Source organism: Lithobates pipiens, unplaced genomic scaffold (genome assembly GCF_037356315.1).
Source record: "Lithobates pipiens isolate NorthernLeopardFrog02 unplaced genomic scaffold, aLitPip1_a1.2 Scaffold_18, whole genome shotgun sequence".
Lineage (NCBI taxonomy): Eukaryota > Metazoa > Chordata > Amphibia > Anura > Ranidae > Lithobates > Lithobates pipiens.
Genome location: NW_027507758.1, coordinates 166,788,773 through 166,808,065, shown reverse-complemented (window position 1 = coordinate 166,808,065; position 19,293 = coordinate 166,788,773). Strand labels below are relative to the sequence as shown.

The following is a 19,293-nucleotide window of genomic DNA, read 5'->3' as shown; positions in this document are numbered from 1 at the left end:
CAAAAACAATCCACAACTTGTGTAAGTTATGGCTATTCAGCCTTAAAGAAATTAATGTATTAAAGGGTTGTTCGTTATCATATTTGGTCAGAATTAAATTTTCTTCTTTCTTCACACAGGTTATAAGGAAAGGTGAAGTTAGCTGTTGCTGGATTTGTACCCCTTGCAAAGAGAATGAGTTTGTGCAAGACGAGTTTACCTGTACAGCCTGCGATCTAGGGTGGTGGCCTAACCCTTATTTAACAGGTGGGAGGTCTTTATTTAAATGAATAGTGATTATTTTATTTGACAGGATCGTTTAATAATAAATGTAAAATTGCTGCAGCCTATTTGGGGAATAGTTTGTGGTAGGTACTTTATTTTTAACTTGCCTAAGAAACTTGTGATTGTCCAGCTTTTGTTGAAATGTACATCCTAAAATGACCCTTTAAAGTCATAGACATGGTATGAGGAAATATTATACACTGGTCCAACAAAATCTCCTAAGCAAAAGAATAAATAAAAACTCCACAGGTCCGAACTGGAGACTATGTAATCTAGCTGCACTTTGATGCCCCCCAATATTAAAAATATGAGCTAAGGTTCAGGCCAAACTCAATTCGACCCAAACCCTCTGGAAACTGCCAGATGACATCATACCACCATCCCAATCAGCTGTGGTTGTGAAATTCCCCACCCATTGACTGCATATAACAAAGAGGCAAGGATGCTGGTGACCAGTTGATTGGGACTGTGGCCTGCTGTGACAGTTTCACACTGATGAACATTAGCTCATCTTTATCCAGGAAATCTTTGGGCTAACAAAAGCAAATGCCATATGACTGGGTGTAGTGGGTACAGCCATAGATTATTATTAGGTGTTATTAATGATGAATCATTTTATAGAATAGAGGTTACATAGTTACATAGTTAGTCAGGTTGAAAAAAGACACAAGTCCATCAAGTTCAACCAAGACAAAAAAAATATATACATTCGAAGTTACACAAACCTATCCCCACAGTTGATCCAGAGGATGGCGAAAAACCCCAGCAAAGCATGCTCCAATTTGCTACAGCAGGGGAAAAAATTTCTTCCTGATCTCCCGAGAGGCAATTGGATTTTCCCTGGATCAACTTTACCTATAAATGTTAGTACCCGGTTATATTGTGTACAATTAACCCTTTAAAGTCCACGTTTTTCAATGAGTTAGCGTGACTTAAAATGTGCGCTACCAAACAGAGGAGCAGAACATTAAAGGGTTAAGAAAGAATCCAGGCCTTTTTTAAAGCAATCCACTGAGCTGGCCAGAACCACCTCTGCAGGGAGTCTATTCCACATTTTCACAGCTCTTACTGTGAAGAAACCTATTACCTATCGGTATTTTGAGATTAAATCGTTTTTCCTCTAGACGTAAAGAGTGCCCCCTTGTCCTCTGTGTTGACCTTAAAGTGAATAAATCGACACCACGTTCATGATATGGACCCCTTATGTATTTGTACATGTTGATCATATCTCCTCTTAATCTCCTCCTCTCGAGAGGGAATAGATTCTGTTCCTCTAATCTTTCATCATAGCTGAGCTCCTCCATGCCTCTTATCAGTTTGGTTGCCCTTCTCTGCACTTTCTCCAGTTCCTCGATATCCTTTTTGAGAACTGGTGCCCAAAACTGAACTGCATATTCCAAATGAGTTATTACTAATGATTCCACAGTTGCGAAATTATATCTCTATCTTTCTGGAGTCCATACCTCTCTTAATACAAGAAAGGACTTAATATTCATATTCTCTGAAAAATGGCCAAGAAATCATAAATTCTGCCAGAGTATGTAAACTTTTATGAGCACAAATGTATCTCTCTCTCTCTGGAGTCCAAACCTCTACTAAAGAGGAAGTAAACCCTGATGAGTTTACTTCCTCTTTCATTCCCTACAAAGGTAAAGCATAATGGACTACTATGCATCACATAGTAGTCCATTATGTGTCACTTACCTGACACAGGAGCCAGCGATGTTACCGCTGTCCCCTGTAGTCCGGAGCATCCATCTTCTCGGTGGGGTCTCGCAGCTCCGCCGCTGTCATTCGGCGAAGCCGCGATGACGTTACTCCCGCGCATGCGCACGGGAGCCGATGCGCGCGGCAGCTCCGTCGTTGGAAATGCCGCGCTCAGTGCGCCTGCGCGCCGCTGTCTACGGCGCATGCGCCGTAGACAGCGGTGCCTGTCTTCGGGCAAATATCGGCAAATATACGGTTTAGGAGATATTTCTTGGACCTACAGGTAAGCCTTAATCTAGGCTTACCTGTAGGTCAAAGTGTGTTGTAAGGGTTTACAACCACTTTAATACAAAAAAGGATTTTGCTTGCTTCGGAAACCAAAGCTTGACATTGCAAGCTATTATTAAGCTTATGATATACCAAAACCCCCAGATCCTTCTCCACTATGAATTCCCCCAGTTGTATTCCTCCTAGTACGTATGATGCATGCATATTTTTAGCCCCAAGTGCATAACTTTACATTTATCAACATTAAACCTCATTTGTCACTTAGTTGCCCAATTAGTGTATTGAGGTCAGCTTGTAAACTGGAGACATCTTGTAAGGACGTTATTTCACTGCATAGCTTGGTGTCATCTGCAAAGACAGAAATGTTACTTTTAATCCCAGACCCTATATCATTTATAAAGTTATTAAAGAGTAGGGGTCCCAGCACTGAACCTTGGGGTATACCACTGATAACCTTAGACCATTCAGAGTAAGAGTTATTAACAGGAGCAGACTGACAACTCATGCGGCCCCCGGGCAATAGGAGATTATGGGGCCCCTAGGCAATAGATTATACACACACACACAGACACACAATATACACACACAGTATACACACACAGAATACACATACACACACTGAAAAGGTACTGGAGAGGCGAGGCAGCTATAACCTTGGGATTTTTTTAAAAACACAGATTTTTACATACTGTCCCTGGTTTTATTGAGGCTGGCAACCCTGATGGGGCCCCTTGGTGGCATGGGGCCATCGGGTAGTGCCTGAGTGTCTGAATGGTCAGTTCGCCCCTGGTCATTAACCACTTTCAGACCGGACCATTTTGCTGTCTTAAGACCAGACCACTTTTTGTGATTCGGCACTGCGTCGCTTTCGCTGACAATTGCGCGGTCATGCGACGTGGCTCCCAAACAAAATTGACGTTCTTTTTTTCCCACAAATAGAGCTTTCTTTTGGTGGTATTTGATCACCCCTGGGGTTTTTATTTTTTGTGCTATAAACAAAAAAAGAGCGACAGTTTTGAAAAAAACACATTATTTTTACATTTTTGCTATAATAAATATCCCCCAAAAATATATAAAAATACATTTTTTTTCCTCAGTTTAGGCCGGTACGTTTAAAAAAAAATCGCAATTGAGCGTTTAAAAAATAGGGGATATCTTTATGGCATTTTTTTTTTACTAGTAGTGGCAGGGATCAGCGATTTTTATTGTGACTGTAACATTATGGCGGACACATCAGACATTTTTGGGACCATTGTCATTTATACAGCAATCAGTGCTATACAAATGCACTGATTCTTGTGTAAATGGCACTGGCAGTGAAGGGGTTAATCAAGGGGTGGCAGTGTAGGGGTTAAGTGTGTCCTAGGGGCGTGTTACTAACTGTGGGGGGCGTGGCTGTGTGTTAGTGAACACTGATCTCTGATCCAATCAAAGGTAGCAGAGATTGGTGTCTTCTGTTGCTAGGCAGAACGGGGAGATGCTGTTTACTTCCGCATCTCCCCGTTCAACCTCCTCATGAGACGATCGCGGGTATCCCTGTGTTGATCGAGTCCACGGGACCCGTGACCAGACTCACGGGGGTCCCGACCGGCTGGCGGCGCGCACGCCTTGGCACGGCAGCAATTTCAAATGGACATACCTGTACGCCAATTTGCCTGCCTGTGCCATTCTGCCGACGTACATCGTCGTGCGCCGGTTGGGAAGTGGTTAACTAATTCTGTCTTTTAGACAATTTTCTATCCATTTAAAAGGAGGTATAGAGTTTTTTTTTTTTTTCAACCAAACTACAATGTACGTGTATTGGACATTGTCTTATTTAATTTGATCTTTTTATTTTTTTTTATTTTTTTGTGTGTGTATAATATTGTTAGTTGTGTGCTGATGTTTTTAAGATGATATCCAGGCAAACTGCTAAATTAAAGGAGATGTTCAAAGCACTTTTGGCCATATATTGCCTGTGGGTCACAGTAGTGCACTTGCAAAGCTCTGTGACCCAGATTCAGCCGACAACAGGCTAAAGCCCACTTTCAGCTGGCATCATAGGGCTGGCCCTGGCTCTGCAGGGATCCCAAAAATAACGTCAGGATCTCCCCAGATTCCTGACCCGCAGCTGCCCCAGCCTCTCAGTGCACCGCTGAGAATCTACACCAGCCACTCCCGTCCCTCTACAATGCGGTGATCCAGTGAGCATTAGAGGGGCAAAGCACACAATAGAGACTGACAGTCACTGCTCTGTTCTCAGAGCAGACCCAAAAACTGAGTGATCAGTGGTCTTTGATTGCTCAGTTCTCAGTGTAGAGCTGACAGGGAACAGCTGCAACAACTGATGCTGCATCTACATCCCACACTTCTCTTTTAAAATCCATGTATGCAATCTGTTTTACTGTCAAAAGGATTTGTCATTCTTTCTGTTTATCCCTGGAATTTAGACTGCAGAGCCGCACTGGCACCCAAGCTACCAATAAGTAATACAATAATGTTCTATCCCTGTCCCTAGCCAGTGACTAGACAGTAAAGGAGAAACAGAAAACCATCTCTCTGTAGCTCTGCTCTTTCCTCCTATCAGTGGTGATTTTCTAAAAAGGCAAATTGGCTGTTACAAGGGGATTTTTTCTTTGCAAGGATAATCTTCCCCAAGCTTAGTGAATGAGGTGAATTTCTGATGACTTACATTATCCAATCATGGCCAAGCAAAGATACTGTTTTTAGTTTCCATGTACATGATTGGGTATTCTTTGTACAGTGGATTTTCCCACATTTACTAAGCTTAGGAAAAAAATCCCTTGCAAGGTGAACAACCTATTTTACCTTTACTTATTTACTACATCAACCCAGTATGTTTCATTCTAGTGCATTTACATGCGATACAACTGATTGACACCCTCAGTCCCCCAGTCTTAGTTCTGCTGTGCAAGAATTGCAGAAGGTAAATTCAGATACTTACAATAGTCACAGTGCATATTATATATATTTTTTTAATGAACACAAATTTGCATTATCTTGTGTTTTTATAACATGTATCCAGTTCAGCTTTTTTTTTTTTTTTTTACTATACTTTGTGTCTGTTTTTAACTTCTGTAAAAAAAATAATAATGAGGCTAACAAGGGATTGTTTTTTATAGCAAGAACAGGTGCAGTAGAGTTGAAAGGAGCTTCTGCTTTTTGTTAATGCTTGTAGCAAAATCTTTGTTTTTCTTTTTCTTTTTAATGTCGCATTATGAAAACTGACATTTTTGATGCCCCAACTAGAAATCATTTGATTTTGAAGATTGCTTTAAAGTGGCGTACATGGAGCATTCTTCATAAACGCTTATGTAAGTCACAAAAAAGACTCACATTGAGATGCTATAAAAACACCATAAGGTAGCATCGTAGTAAGCGCCAAGCAGATGGAGATTACCTTCAACAAACTGTTTGCTGAAGTGGTGAATTTAAATTGTACAATAAATATGTAAATGCTGTTTTCCTTCTCTGTTTTACTCTGCAACAACATATTTTCTTAATGTATAACTGATCAAAAGGATCTGCTACACAATGATCATTGTTTGTCCTAAAGTTAGACATCTCATTGACTGTGAACCTTAAATGAACCTTATGTATTTATGCTGGATTGCGAGCAAACATCTAGACTTAATTATATTACGCATTCATCTCATCAAATACCTCATAAATAAGTGGTAAACAGTACACTATTTATAATTAAGATTATTAATACCTATAATATTTCATAACTGCCATTTTTATTAGAAGTAACATACCATTCCTGCAGTTCCATAATCAACGAAAATTTTGTAATATTTTTGCATGATGTGCCAGTATAAACAGCAAATACATAAAGGCATATTTAAAATAAATACAGTACATTAAGAAATTAGACGATGGTGGGTTTGGGCTACCAGCAATTACAGCTTGATGGCCAGTGTTATTAAATTACAGCATATTAGTAAGCAGGGTTTAGTAGATGTTAGGTCATACACTTCTAGTACAAAAACAAATATTTGGCTCACCACCAGCATAAACCTGTCCCGCAACATGATTTAAAGTTTCTACCTGCTCCGGGGGCCCCAAAAATTCAAAAGAGCCAAGCAAAGTCTCAGTAGCCAGCCAGGAAACACCTCATGGACGTCTGCTGGCTGCTTCCTGCCTTTTCAGCCTTCTCAAGTGGGTTAACTGTTTTCAGGGCCAAAGTATCTGTAGAATGTTACAAGCATTTACCCAGCTGTTGCAAATTCTGATTATATTTTGCTTAAAGTGGAGTTCCACCCAAAAATGGAACTTTCGCTTTTAGGATACCCCCCCTCCGGTGTCACATTTGGTACCTTTCAGGGGGGAGAGGGTAGCAGATACCTGTATAATCCAGGTATTTGCTCCCAATTCCAGACATAGATCGCCACAGTATCCATGGCGATCTATGCCATGTCTGGCCCCTCCTACGCCCCCTGGGAGACACACAGGTCCCAGAAGACAGCAGGGACTAGTGCGACTCGCATATGCGCAGTAGAGAACCAGCCTGTGAAGTTGAAAGGCTTCTCTTCCTGATTCCCTTACCGAAGATGCCGGCGCCTCTGCCTGGGAACCAAGGGACAGATTGGCTTTGGGTGAGGACATCAAGGGCACCCTGGGCAGGTAAGTGTTCATATATTAAAAGTCAGCACCTGCAGTATTTGTATTTTTTTTTTTTGGCGGAACTCCGGCTTTAATGATTTTCTCTGATGGTATTTAGGGAAAAATACTACATTATGGCAACTAGATGGACTTGAAGATTGTAGAAAATCAACATATTTCGAAGGTCAGAATTTGTGGCAGCTGGGTGAATGCTAATGAAATTCATCCAGCAAATATTTAAAAAAATACACCCACTTAGTTTAAATCGCCAATAATTTACCATTTTCTTTGACTCATTTGTCATATGAGCAAGCTACATGTAAAAACATCTTCCCTTCTGAACTTTGTTTTCTTTTGAGAATGCCGAGCTACACGATTCTAAAGTAAACATAAATGTCAGACAGGTTAAGATATTTCCAACAGACTGTTTGCTGAACACATGTGTGCATAGTAGTAACCAATCAGCTTCTAGGTTTAATTAACACAGTTTAATTGAACAAGCTAAAGTTGGAAGCTGATTGGTTACTATTCACAGCTGCAACAGATTCTGTGTGCACCAGTTTTAGTAAATCCCCTCAACAGAGGCAAGGGAACTAATTATAGGGGAGAATGGGTACTTATTCTTAAAATGAAGGCCATAGTGTGGAGCTTGTGGTATTCCATGGAGTACGGTCTACATAACTCTGCAGTGAGCACTCTGTAATGGGAAGCTAGGCAGATCACATGACTGTGATATGTCATGTGACTGGGCTTTTTTGTCCTGACTCTTTTCCCTATGTGTTTATTTAAAAGAAACTGTGCTTTTCCAGTTCTGATGCAGGCAAAGTGTAATGTACATTTGTAAATCACAGCACTATATTTTATAAATTTGCCATTTTTAAGCAGTGATATGACTGACAAAAAAGGCCATACTGGCTCCTTAAAAACTTTAAGGTAATGTCTTCCTTTCTATCCAGGCAGTGTTAATTACAATTTTCAAACGTAAGCATTGGGACAGATTATTCATATTTTTTTTTATTATTATCAGAATCCCAGAATGTTGACAAAACAACATTCTGTAACAAACAATTTTTTGTTTTTTTAAATGACATAAAATGGGGAAGAAAACACGGTTAATACATACAGGCATACCCCGCTTTTAAGTACACAATGGGGTTTATTTACTAAAGCTGGAAAGTACAAAATCAGGCTCACTTCTGCATAGAAACCAATGAGCTTCCAGGTTTTATTACCAAAGCTTAATTGAACAAGCTGGGATTAGAAGCTCATTGGTTTCTATGCAGAAGTGAGCCTGATTTTGCACGTTCCAGCTTTAGTAAATAAACCCCATTTTGTACTTAAAAGCGGGGTATGTCTGTAGATTGAAATTCTTACTACATTAAATGTATGCATCGCGGGCAAAACTTGGGTTAATTTAGTAGTTGGTAGCACCAGATGATCTTTGCTATTGACCATTTTATAAAGGTTTTTTTCTACTACCGGGTTGAATGCTTCAGAAAATATAAATGACAACAATTAAATCAAAAATGTATTATTCCTACACCAGCTATATGTCACAAGGTATTTTGTTTACATATCTTAACAAACATTTTCTATGATAAAAGCTAAGGCCGCGTACACACGGGCGGACTGTTCGCCCAACTTTGTCCGCTGAACAGTGTTTCGGCGGACAGTCCGCTCGTGTGTGGGCTTCAGCGGACAGTTTCAGCGGACAGTCTGACGAACAAAGTTTTTCGGAATTTCCGTAAGACTGTCCGCTGAAACTTAGTTTGAGCGGACAGTCCGCCCGTGTGTAGGCTTGTTCGACAAACTATGTCTCGCGCATGCTCAGAAAGAATTTACACGGCGAAGGTTACATTGCAGTGTATTGGACGTCGTATTTTTCGTCCCGTCGTACGTGCCGTTCACGTCATCGCGCAAGTTTCAGCGGACTGTTCGTTTGTCGTGTGTGGTCAAGTCCGTCCATGCTAATTTTGAGCGGACTGTCTGCTCAAACTGTTTGACGAACAAAGTTGGGCGAACAGTCCGCCCGTGTGTACGCGGCCTTAGTGTCTCATTGACAGTTTGTTGGCCATTAGATGTAAAAGCTGTGGTGTAACAAGGGCAGTAAATGCCATGGGGCCCTACATAATTGTGTGCCTATTTTTAAAAATGTGTGTCTCATTTCCTTGAGTACTAGGAAATCATTGTGAGATGTAAATTTAAGATTACAATTTTTTTTTGTGTTATTGGTTTAGTCTGTTAATCAATATTCATTGATGTCAATTAATAATAAGGTTATTATTTAAAAACATACTACTGTGTCTTCCAAGTTGAAGCTATAAATGATTTAGAATTTGTGTGTGTGTGTATATATATATATATATATATATATATTTGAATTAGAATAATATTTCTTACTACTTAAATATGTTATTTCGCCTTAACAAAAAACTGCCTATGTAGATAAGAGACGTCTGCAGGTGAAAATAAAATGTGCAGCTTTGAATTTTAGGTTGAATAATGCTATTACTTTAGGAGTAAGCCATTTACGTACCTTATGAAGCCTGTCTGAAAAACTCACAGGATGTTGCTAGAGCATTGCTAAGAGAGGCCCGGCTATTACTGCCCTCCTCCGCCATCACAGGAATGAGCTGTCAAACTGTGAGCTCAGAGCTCCTGCATCAGGGGAGAGAGAGAGCACATGTAAGGGGGTTTGAATCAGAGAAAGAGCTCACTGCTGTGATGGTGGAGGTGAATAGTAATTTCAGTCAGCCTTCATGAAATACAGTATGTAAATTACCTACACCTATTGCAGGAGCATTATTACATTTTAGTCAAAACTGCACAGCTTGATTTTATCTACAAACATCACTTATCGGCATAGGTAGTTCTTTGGTAAAGGTTAACCAACCCTTTAATAAACATTTGTTAAAAATTATGAATATTTCACATTTTGGCTACAGGAACCAGATGAAAATGTTTTATATAGTAAGAATTCTGAAAGTATTTCTAACAGTAACACTTGTTTATTTTGTCTAACAGGATGCCAGCCAATAGTTATCAAATATCTACAGTGGAGTGATATTGAGTCTATGATTGCAGTGGCCTTCTCCTGTGTGGGTATCCTTATCACTATGTTTGTCACATTGATCTTCATACTTTACAGAGATACTCCTGTGGTTAAATCTTCCAGTCGAGAACTTTGTTACATTATACTTGCTGGGATTTTCCTTGGTTATATATGTCCTTTTACACTAATAGCCAGGCCTACCACTATATCTTGCTATCTGCAGCGCCTCTTGGTTGGTCTCTCTTCAGCCATGTGCTACTCTGCTTTGGTAACCAAAACCAATCGTATTGCTCGCATACTAGCAGGAAGCAAGAAGAAGATCTGTACTCGAAAACCCCGTTTTATGAGTGCCTGTGCCCAAGTTATCATTGCTTCAGTTTTGATCAGCCTGCAACTAACACTGTTAATCACTTTAATTATCATGGAGCCTCCAATGCCAATCCTATCCTATCCAAGCATTAAAGATGTCTACTTGATCTGCAACACTAGTAATTTAGGACTGGTGGCTCCCCTTGGCTACAATGGACTTCTTATCATGAGCTGCACATACTATGCATTTAAGACTCGCAATGTTCCAGCTAATTTCAACGAGGCTAAATACATTGCTTTCACAATGTACACTACCTGCATTATCTGGCTAGCCTTTGTACCCATTTATTTTGGGAGCAACTACAAGATCATCACTACTTCCTTTGCTGTCAGCCTTAGTGTCACTGTTGCTTTGGGCTGTATGTTTACTCCCAAGATGTATATTATTATTGCAAAGCCAGAGAGAAATGTCCGGAGTGCTTTTACCACGTCAGATGTCGTGCGCATGCATGTTGGTGATGGAAAAACTCCTTGTAGATCAAATAACTTTTTGAGTATCTTTAGAAGAAAGAAACCCAGTGCTGGGAATGCAAAGTAAGTATATGGAAATTTACCTAGCCCACATTATATGCTATAGAGTGTTGACAAATTTTTTATTATCAAGGAAATATTTTAAAAGAAAGTTTACAAAAAAATATATTGTATTCAATTGTGAGAAAATTTATTAGATTTAATATGGGTTTTTTCTGTGTTGTATAAATCCCATAAGCAGACAGTATTTCTTCTTTTACTAGCATCTAGCCTCAGAAAACTAAATAGCATATTTGATATATTTTTACTAATTTGCCACAACTTTTAAATGGTACATAGGCGGTAGTTTCATCATACGCACTATACAGGGAGTGGTTGATTTACTAAGGGAGTAGAGTCTGTACCCTTTGTGTATGATTACTTAGATTAATAAACAAGATGATTGAATGATAGAATCGAAGTGTAAAATACAATGTAGCAATCACGTGTTAGTGCATTGCGGTTGCATTAATTTCGAATGGCACCAGAATACACCTGTAGAACACATCTGCATTACAACACACAATCTACAGGGTCGATTTTTCTTTTAGACATTTGTTACTGGAACAGATGACCACATTGGAAGATTTACCCCCACATCTTGTTCTGGTGACAACTGTCTCAGTGCGTTTGACTCTCCCAATGAGGACATAGGCAGCAATAAAAAACTTCATGGGGAGTCTAAATCATCCAAATCAATCCTACATTTCAAAAAGAAGGCTTGCTAATACATAAAGTTTAAAATGGAACTAAACCCTCCAATTCTCCCATCTGCCGAGGACATTGCTATCTCAGCAAATATTTAGATCTGCAGTTGCCATGGTGTGATCAGCTATGACACCAGCCATATTAAGGTTTTCATACAATAGGAGAATATACTATAGTTTTCATTTATTTGGTAGTATTTCCTTTAAGAAAAATGTATTAAGCTCTGATCTGGCAGATTATTTTCTATATTTACTTTACCAAAATAGATTTAGCTTTAAGATAATATCAATTAAATATTTAAAAAGCTGCTTTATACAAAGTTTAGCATTTAAAAAGATGCTTGCGTGTTTTGTATGCACGCATATATTACAATTTATGACACATTTAAAACATAATTCCACAATTTGAAAATGTAGCGTTTGTAAGAATTTAAGTGTATTAAGAAATGTTTTAGGTTTTTACATCTAGACCTTTGGGAAATTATGTTCACTAGCTGGAGGTCCTGTGCCACTTCTGTGAGGTTCACACATTATATAGCAATTCACTCTGTGAAAGTGCATGTGCAATGTTACAGACATACCCCATTTTTAAGTACACAATGGGGTTTATTTACTAAAGCTGCAAAATCAGGCTCACTTCTGCATAGAAATCAATGAGCTTCTAACCCCAGCTTGTTCAATTAAGCTTTGGTAATAAAACCTGGAAGCTCATTGGTTTCTATGAAGAAGTGAGCCTGATTTTGCACTTTCCAGCTTTAGTAAATAAACCCCATCTTAAAAACGGGGTATGCCTGTATTAGGCTATTTCCTATGCTGGACTATTTTTTTTATTTCAATTAAAACAGAAAATACTGTCTTTGGCCACTAGATGATAAGTATTATAGTAAGATCCTGTGATAGTGTGATCTAGTGACTAGATGCTGTATTTTCCATTTTAAATCAATGGAACACATTTGTCCAGCACAGGTAATAGCCTAATACCATTCCTTTTGCCCAGCATTTGCACAAAATTAATGTAAATGTACTTTCACTGGGTGACTTGTTATACAGATTCTATATAAATACACCCCAAAGCATTCAAGCTTCATCTCCTACTTTAAATTTGAAAGGAAGAAAGGGGAAAAAAGCCTTACGAACATAATAGAGAATTTTTAAGAAAATGGTACAGGACCTCTATTAGAAAGGCCATCTTGGAGCCCAGTTCTAAATAAGAGCCATTTAACCATATTGTTTTTCTACTTAATTTTTGTATCTCTCTGATTTTTGGCAACATCTTTAATTAGTTGGGTAAGAACCATATTAATAATAGACAAAACACTTTTTTTTCATGTATGGAAAATTAAATTATTTCCAAATCTTGGATTTGTCACTATTCTTGCTGAAGGCAGTGATAAGATTTTTTATTTTAACTAGCATCTTAATGAAGATGAACGGGTCTACCAATTCATTAGCTTCCTCAGAGGCAAAGTTAGCTAACATCACAGTAAGTTCATATGTCCCAGAAAGCATTGTTGAGCCTGCTTAGCTTTGTGTTACCGTAAAGTCTGTCTGTTTCAGCTTTTTTTGACAAGTGTCCCAGATGACTTGGTTTTTGTCTAACATCTTACATTAAGTGATTGCCGACTCGACATGTTTATCTATTATATACATAGTTTTGCATTTTGCCACTATATCAGACCACATAAATCATTAATAGTGATGGACGAACTTCCGACGGGACGTTTCGCGAAAGCGAAATGCGAACGGACCCAAACGTTCGCGAAACCGAACGTTCGCCGCGGGCCCCATTGACTTCAATGGGAGGCGAACTTTGCAAACCTTCATGTCGAATTTGCGGCCACGTGGTAATTATTAGGGGGTAAAACGTAGTCCCACCATCTGGACAATGACATAATACATGTATGAGGTGAATTTGGGATCGATAACTACAAGCATTTTTATTTTATTTGGGAAATTGTTCTAACAATTCAGGACTATGGAGCTAATGAAGGCAATGGAGGAGAGGGAAGGTCAGGGACCAGGGTAGGCAAAGAAGAGGGTGCAGGAGATGATCACCAGCAGCGTGACATACCGGAATGACACATGCACCGTGATAGAGGCATCTGACAGCAGCACCGTAATACAGAGCACTGACAGCAGCACCGTGACATACAGCGCTGACAGCAGCACCGTGACATACAGCGCTGACAGCAGCACCGTGACATACAGCGCTGACAGCAGCACCGTGACATACAGCGCTGACAGCAGCACCGTGACATACAGCGCTGACAGCAGCACCGTGACATACAGCGCTGACAGCAGCACCGTGACATACAGCGCTGACAGCAGCACCGTGACATACAGCACTGACAGCAGCACCGTAAGCAGCCCCAGGAGGAAGTCAGCACAGCACAGGGATGGTGTGATCCCCTCATAATAAGAACCCCCAGGAGGAAGTCAGCACAGCACAGGGATAGTGTGATCCCTTCATAATAAGAACCCCCAGGAGGAAGTCAGCACAGCACAGGGATATCATAAGCAGCCCCAGTAGAAATATGACACCGCTCAACCTCTTCAAAGAGGAGGGTAGGGGCATATAGTACGGTGTGCTTTTTTGGGTCAAGGAAGTGAGCAGACTGTACGTCAGTCCCTATACCGCTGAAGGACTGCTGCAGTATAGGGCAGTGGTGCACGTCAACCCTATCTATTGTGGACCTATAGCGGTCCTTACAGAACAGCAGACTGTACCGCACTCAAGCCTATGTACCGTAGCACCCTATACCAAGTTACCAGTCCTTATAAGAACTTTTGTGGACCAAGCAGGTTGTGTATTAGTGTTTAGCAGACTGTACGTCAGTCCCTATACCGCTGAAGGACTGCTGCAGTATAGGGCAGCGGTCAGCAGTGGTGCATGTCAACCCTATCTATTGTGGACCGATAGCGGTCCTTACAGAACAGCAGACTGTACCGCACTCAAGCCTATGTACCGTAGCACCCTATACCAAGTTACCAGTCCTTATAAGAACTTTTGTGGAACAAGCAGGTTGTGTGTTAGTGATTAGCAGACTGTACGTCAGTCCCTATACCGCTGAAGGACTGCTGCAGTATAGGGCAGCGGTCAGCAGTGGTGCACGTCAACCCTATCTATTGTGGACCGATAGCGGTCCTTACAGAACAGCAGACTGTACCGCACTCAAGCCTATGTACCGTAGCACCCTATACCAAGTTACCAGTCCTTATAAGAACTTTTGTGGAACAAGTGAGTTGTGAATGTTTAGCAGACTGCAGCAGAAGGGCAGCAGTCAAGTATAATATCCTTTCTATATTTGGAAGAAAGAATATTATACATGTACAAGCCTATTACTGTACCACTGATACCAGTCCTGAAAAGAACCTTTGTGGAACTAATAATAACAGCAAGTCTTTAAAATTACCCTCACTGCCTGACAACACTGCTTCCTTCCTGTCCCTATACAAATTGGCAAAAAAAGAGAACGATTAGTGGTTACTGGAACAGCTCTTTTGTGGACCTTGATAGTAACAGCTAATGATGATGATGATGATGATGATGATGAAAGACTAATCTGGCTGTCCCTGTAGCATACACCGTCCTTTCCCTTTCTCTAAACTAACAAAAGACACTCAGGCTGCTGCAAGAATCAGCAGCACAGCAAACCTATCAACACCTAACACCTATACCAGTCCTGAAAAGAACTTTTGTGTACCAAATAGCTAGTGGTTTATCTCTCCCTACTCCACACAGGAACCTGTCCCTATCGTAACAGAAGAAAGAATGTAAAATGGCCACCGGATCGGGTGTATTTATAGGTTAGGGGGAATGTCCAAGTGTCCATGTGCTGTCATGTCTCAATTGGCTGTCCTGTATCACATGATAAACGTGTCACCAAAGGTTAAAGTTCTTGTATACATTAAACACGTAAGTCCGCCGCGGCGAACGACGGAAAAAGGCGTTCGAACGTGCGGACCGCGAATGTCGGAAATTCGCCGCGAAACGACCGCCGGGCGAAACGTTCGTCCATCACTAATCATTAAACAAAAATAGCATGTATACCATAATTTAATAAACATGTTCAAATAGAATGCTGTTATTTTTCTAGTGCTAGAAACTTTAGTGCAAAATGGGTTTCCTTGATGTTTTTGCCTTCTGTAGTTTTCGCTCATACAATAGATGAAACACGTAAGCATGTGGAAAACAAGGTGAGAAACTTGTAGAGTTGTTGATGATGACCAATCAAGTCAATCGGGTCATTTTCAGAGAAAATAAAACAAGTAATGGTTTCCCCATTTTTATAAATACAGTAGCCCCATTATTACATCTGAATTTAAATTTGGAATTATTTTGGTATTCAGCAAAAACAATTAAAGAAATTAATATTTTCTACCTGTATAGCATTCACCACAAGGAGGAGTTTGTTTCATTCGAGCAACTTAAAATGCAGCCTAATGCCCCATACCCACGGTCGGACATTCCAACCACAAAATCCATCAGATTTTTTCCACGGATTGTGGCCTTGTGTTGCATACACACGGTCGCACAAAGTTGTCAGAAAATCTGATCCTTCGGAATGAGGTGACATACAGAATGTACGATGGGACTACGTAGAGGCCAGTAGCCAATAGCTTTTGTCTCCAAACTTTTTCTGAGCATGCGTGGCACTTTGTGCGTTGGAATTCTCTACACACGATTGGAAAAAGTCATACATAATCCGATCGGACTTTTTCCGTTGGAATTTCTGACCATGTGTATGGGGCATAAGAATTAAATGCTGCTTAACTGCTTTAAGTGTTATTAAACCCAAAAACATAAATATAATACATTGCAGCTTACCAATCCTTTATTGTGATGGCTGCATTATATTTCTGTTTTTAGGCTTTTTCCCCTTATTTTTACCCTGTGATCTGGTCTGTAACGCACTTTCTGGATGCAGAAGTAATGGTGACACCTTAGATGTCACCGCTGTCCCCTGTAGTTCCGAGCGTCCATCTTCTTGGTGGGTCTCCGTGGGTCTCTCTGCTCCGGCGCTGTGATTCGCTGGAGCAGCGATGACGTCACTCCCGCGCATGCGCACGGGAGCCGAGACTCGCGGCATTGCCGTCATCGACGATGCCCCGCTCAGTGCACCTGCGCGCCGCTGTCTACGGCGCATTCGCCGTAGATAGCGGTGCCCGTCTTCGGGCAAATATCTCCTAAACCGTATAGATTTGGGAGATATTTCTTGGACCTACAGGTAAGCCTTAATATAGGCTTACCTGTAGGTCAAAGTGGTTTGTAAGGGTTTACAACCACTTTAAAGACAAACACCAGATACAATTTTTAAGCAGTTACAGCAACAGTTTTAATTTTTCCTTTTAGTACAAAGGTTTTACATAAATAAATATAAGCTAACCATTGCAAGTACCCATGTCAGTGGTAAATGGTTTGTCTCAACCAGCTTGTTCTGTTAAAAAAAAAAAAAAGAAAAATAACAGACTTACTGGCTGGTTCACTAGGTGAAAATAAAGGAAAAAAGCCTAAAAAATAAAATGTAGCCATCACCTCCAAGAAATGGTAAGCTGCGACATAATATTTTTTTAATTTTGGGGTTTAATACTGTTTTAACTCCCATGATATCATTGTAACTAACACAGGTTTTAATCACTAGATCTACAAAATACTTTCATGGTGTGGTGTTTGAAATTCAAAAATTATTTACATTACAAGGACATATATGGTCAGTCACGTTAAAACACAAGTAAAATTGATAATTTGGAAGAGTCCATATGCACATGAAAGATTTTTTTTTTTCCTTCATTCAGATTTTATTTTGAAATTTTTTATAACAAATAGACAAACGAAAATACAAAAAGACATAATATTAAGATTCACATAACAAACCTAAACAAAAAAGGAAAACAAAGACAAACGACAGAATCAATACAATTACCATATTTATCGGCGTATCACATGAAATTTTTCCCCCTGAGGCAAATCACAGGTGTGTGTTATACGGCAATAGTGTACCTCAGATGGGAAGGAGGGGGTCGAGCCCCGCCCAGCCCTGCCGGAATTCACCAGGCCGCCACCTCCCGTATAATCGGCTCTCACTCGGCTCTGACATCACACACACAGTCCCGCCTCTGCCACCGGCATTGGACCAGTGTTCTGTCAATCACATTCACAAGGTGGGACTGTTTATGTGACTGCCAACTGAGAGCCGAGTAAATAGGAGATGATGGCTTGGTGATTTCCTGCGTGAGAGATGGTGATGCTGCAGATGGGCATCAGGCTGCAGATGGGCGCATGTCAGGCTGCATTAAGGCTGCAGATGGGCACAGATCAGGCTGCATTGAAGCTGCAGATGGGCACATATCAGGCTGCATTGAGGCTGCAGATGGGCACATATCAGGCTGCATTGAGGCTGCAGATGGGCACATATCGGGCTGCATTGAGGCTGCAGATGGGCACATATAAGGGTTGCATTGAGGCTGCAGATGGGCACATATCAAGCTGCATTGAGGCTGCAGATGAGCACAGATCAGGCTGCATCGAGGCTGCGATAAATACGGTAGTTCACTACTGTCAGATTTTTCCAGGATATACAAAGATATTCAGAAATATCTAACACAAAAATAACTCAAAAATATATTTTTAAGCAAGAAACAAAGCAAAAATGCATATCAGACTGTACAGGCCAGACTAGGAGCTAAATGTTTTTTAAAAGTATAATTTATTTAAAATTGGTTAAAAGGATCATACAACATGTACGTCTCTAAATTCATAAAAACAAAAACACACATAAACATTGCTTCTGGAATATACTGTATGTAATCATACACCAAGAATTGAGTACTAGAATATTAGATCCTCATATGCCAACGCGTTTTTCGCCATTTGCTTCGTCAGGTTTCATGAGACATATCTAGCACTCATCTAGAGAGGGACATTTACATTATATTCCAATATTTTACATAGTATTTACAAACATCTAATATACATTGCAGTCCTGTTTCTGTCATGTGTGACCCACCTTAGCATAGAACCGTACCAGCACAATAGAACTTCCTGGGTGGACGCTGTCGCATCAAGAACACCTCCCAGGGATCAGTCTACCTCAAAGAATCACTAGAGGTTAAAGGAATAACATTGTCTATAGCATACATGTTTAAAACTATGAATTAGGAAAGTGTATTTAGGCTTGCGCATACCTTCTTGAGATCTGTAAATATAAAGATATTCAAGAGCAAGCAAGATATTATATATATAGTAAAAAAAACTTTCTGTGACAGGCTATTCTAATCTACTAATAATATGCCCGTTTATTTTAAATTAAGGTTAAAATTGGAACATTATGCATTTATCCATTTTTTCCATATGTTTTCAAACTTTTGCAGAGTGTTATGATGAGTGTAGGGTATTTCTCAAACTTTACATATTTATCCATCTCCTGGATACAGTCCCAAAGGGTAGGGAGATTGGATGAAACCCAACGAGAGGCTATCAACTTACATGCCATAAAGGGTGAGCTCGTAGTAGCCACTACCTGGTCATAATCCAATTTACATATCATAGTAGGCAAAGAACAGGATCTGGAGTAATCTCAGTGTCATTTACAAAGTTCAACGTGCCCAACACTTACTCTTCCTACTGGGGGTTCTGTAGGGGTCACCCCTAGTTATTTTTTCCTACTGCCAGTATTGATGTAGCTTTGGACATCTCCAGAACATATGCACAAAGGAGCCAGGAGATTGGGCGCATCTAACACACTCAGAATTTTCTCTTTTGTCTGCCCTATGCAGCAGGACCTGAGTACA

General features: G+C 40.2%; 1 protein-coding gene across 1 annotated transcript in view; it reads left to right on the top strand.

Annotated features, from left to right (window-relative positions):
• The window catches only part of GRM1 (glutamate metabotropic receptor 1), a 551,379-nt gene that overhangs the window by 515,996 nt on the left and 16,090 nt on the right, over positions 1-19,293 (top strand). The window contains exons 6-7 of the mRNA XM_077486350.1: positions 120-246; positions 9,889-10,819. Coding sequence (XP_077342476.1) covers positions 120-246; positions 9,889-10,819 — 1,058 coding nt within the window. The remainder of the gene's footprint in view (positions 1-119; positions 247-9,888; positions 10,820-19,293) is intronic.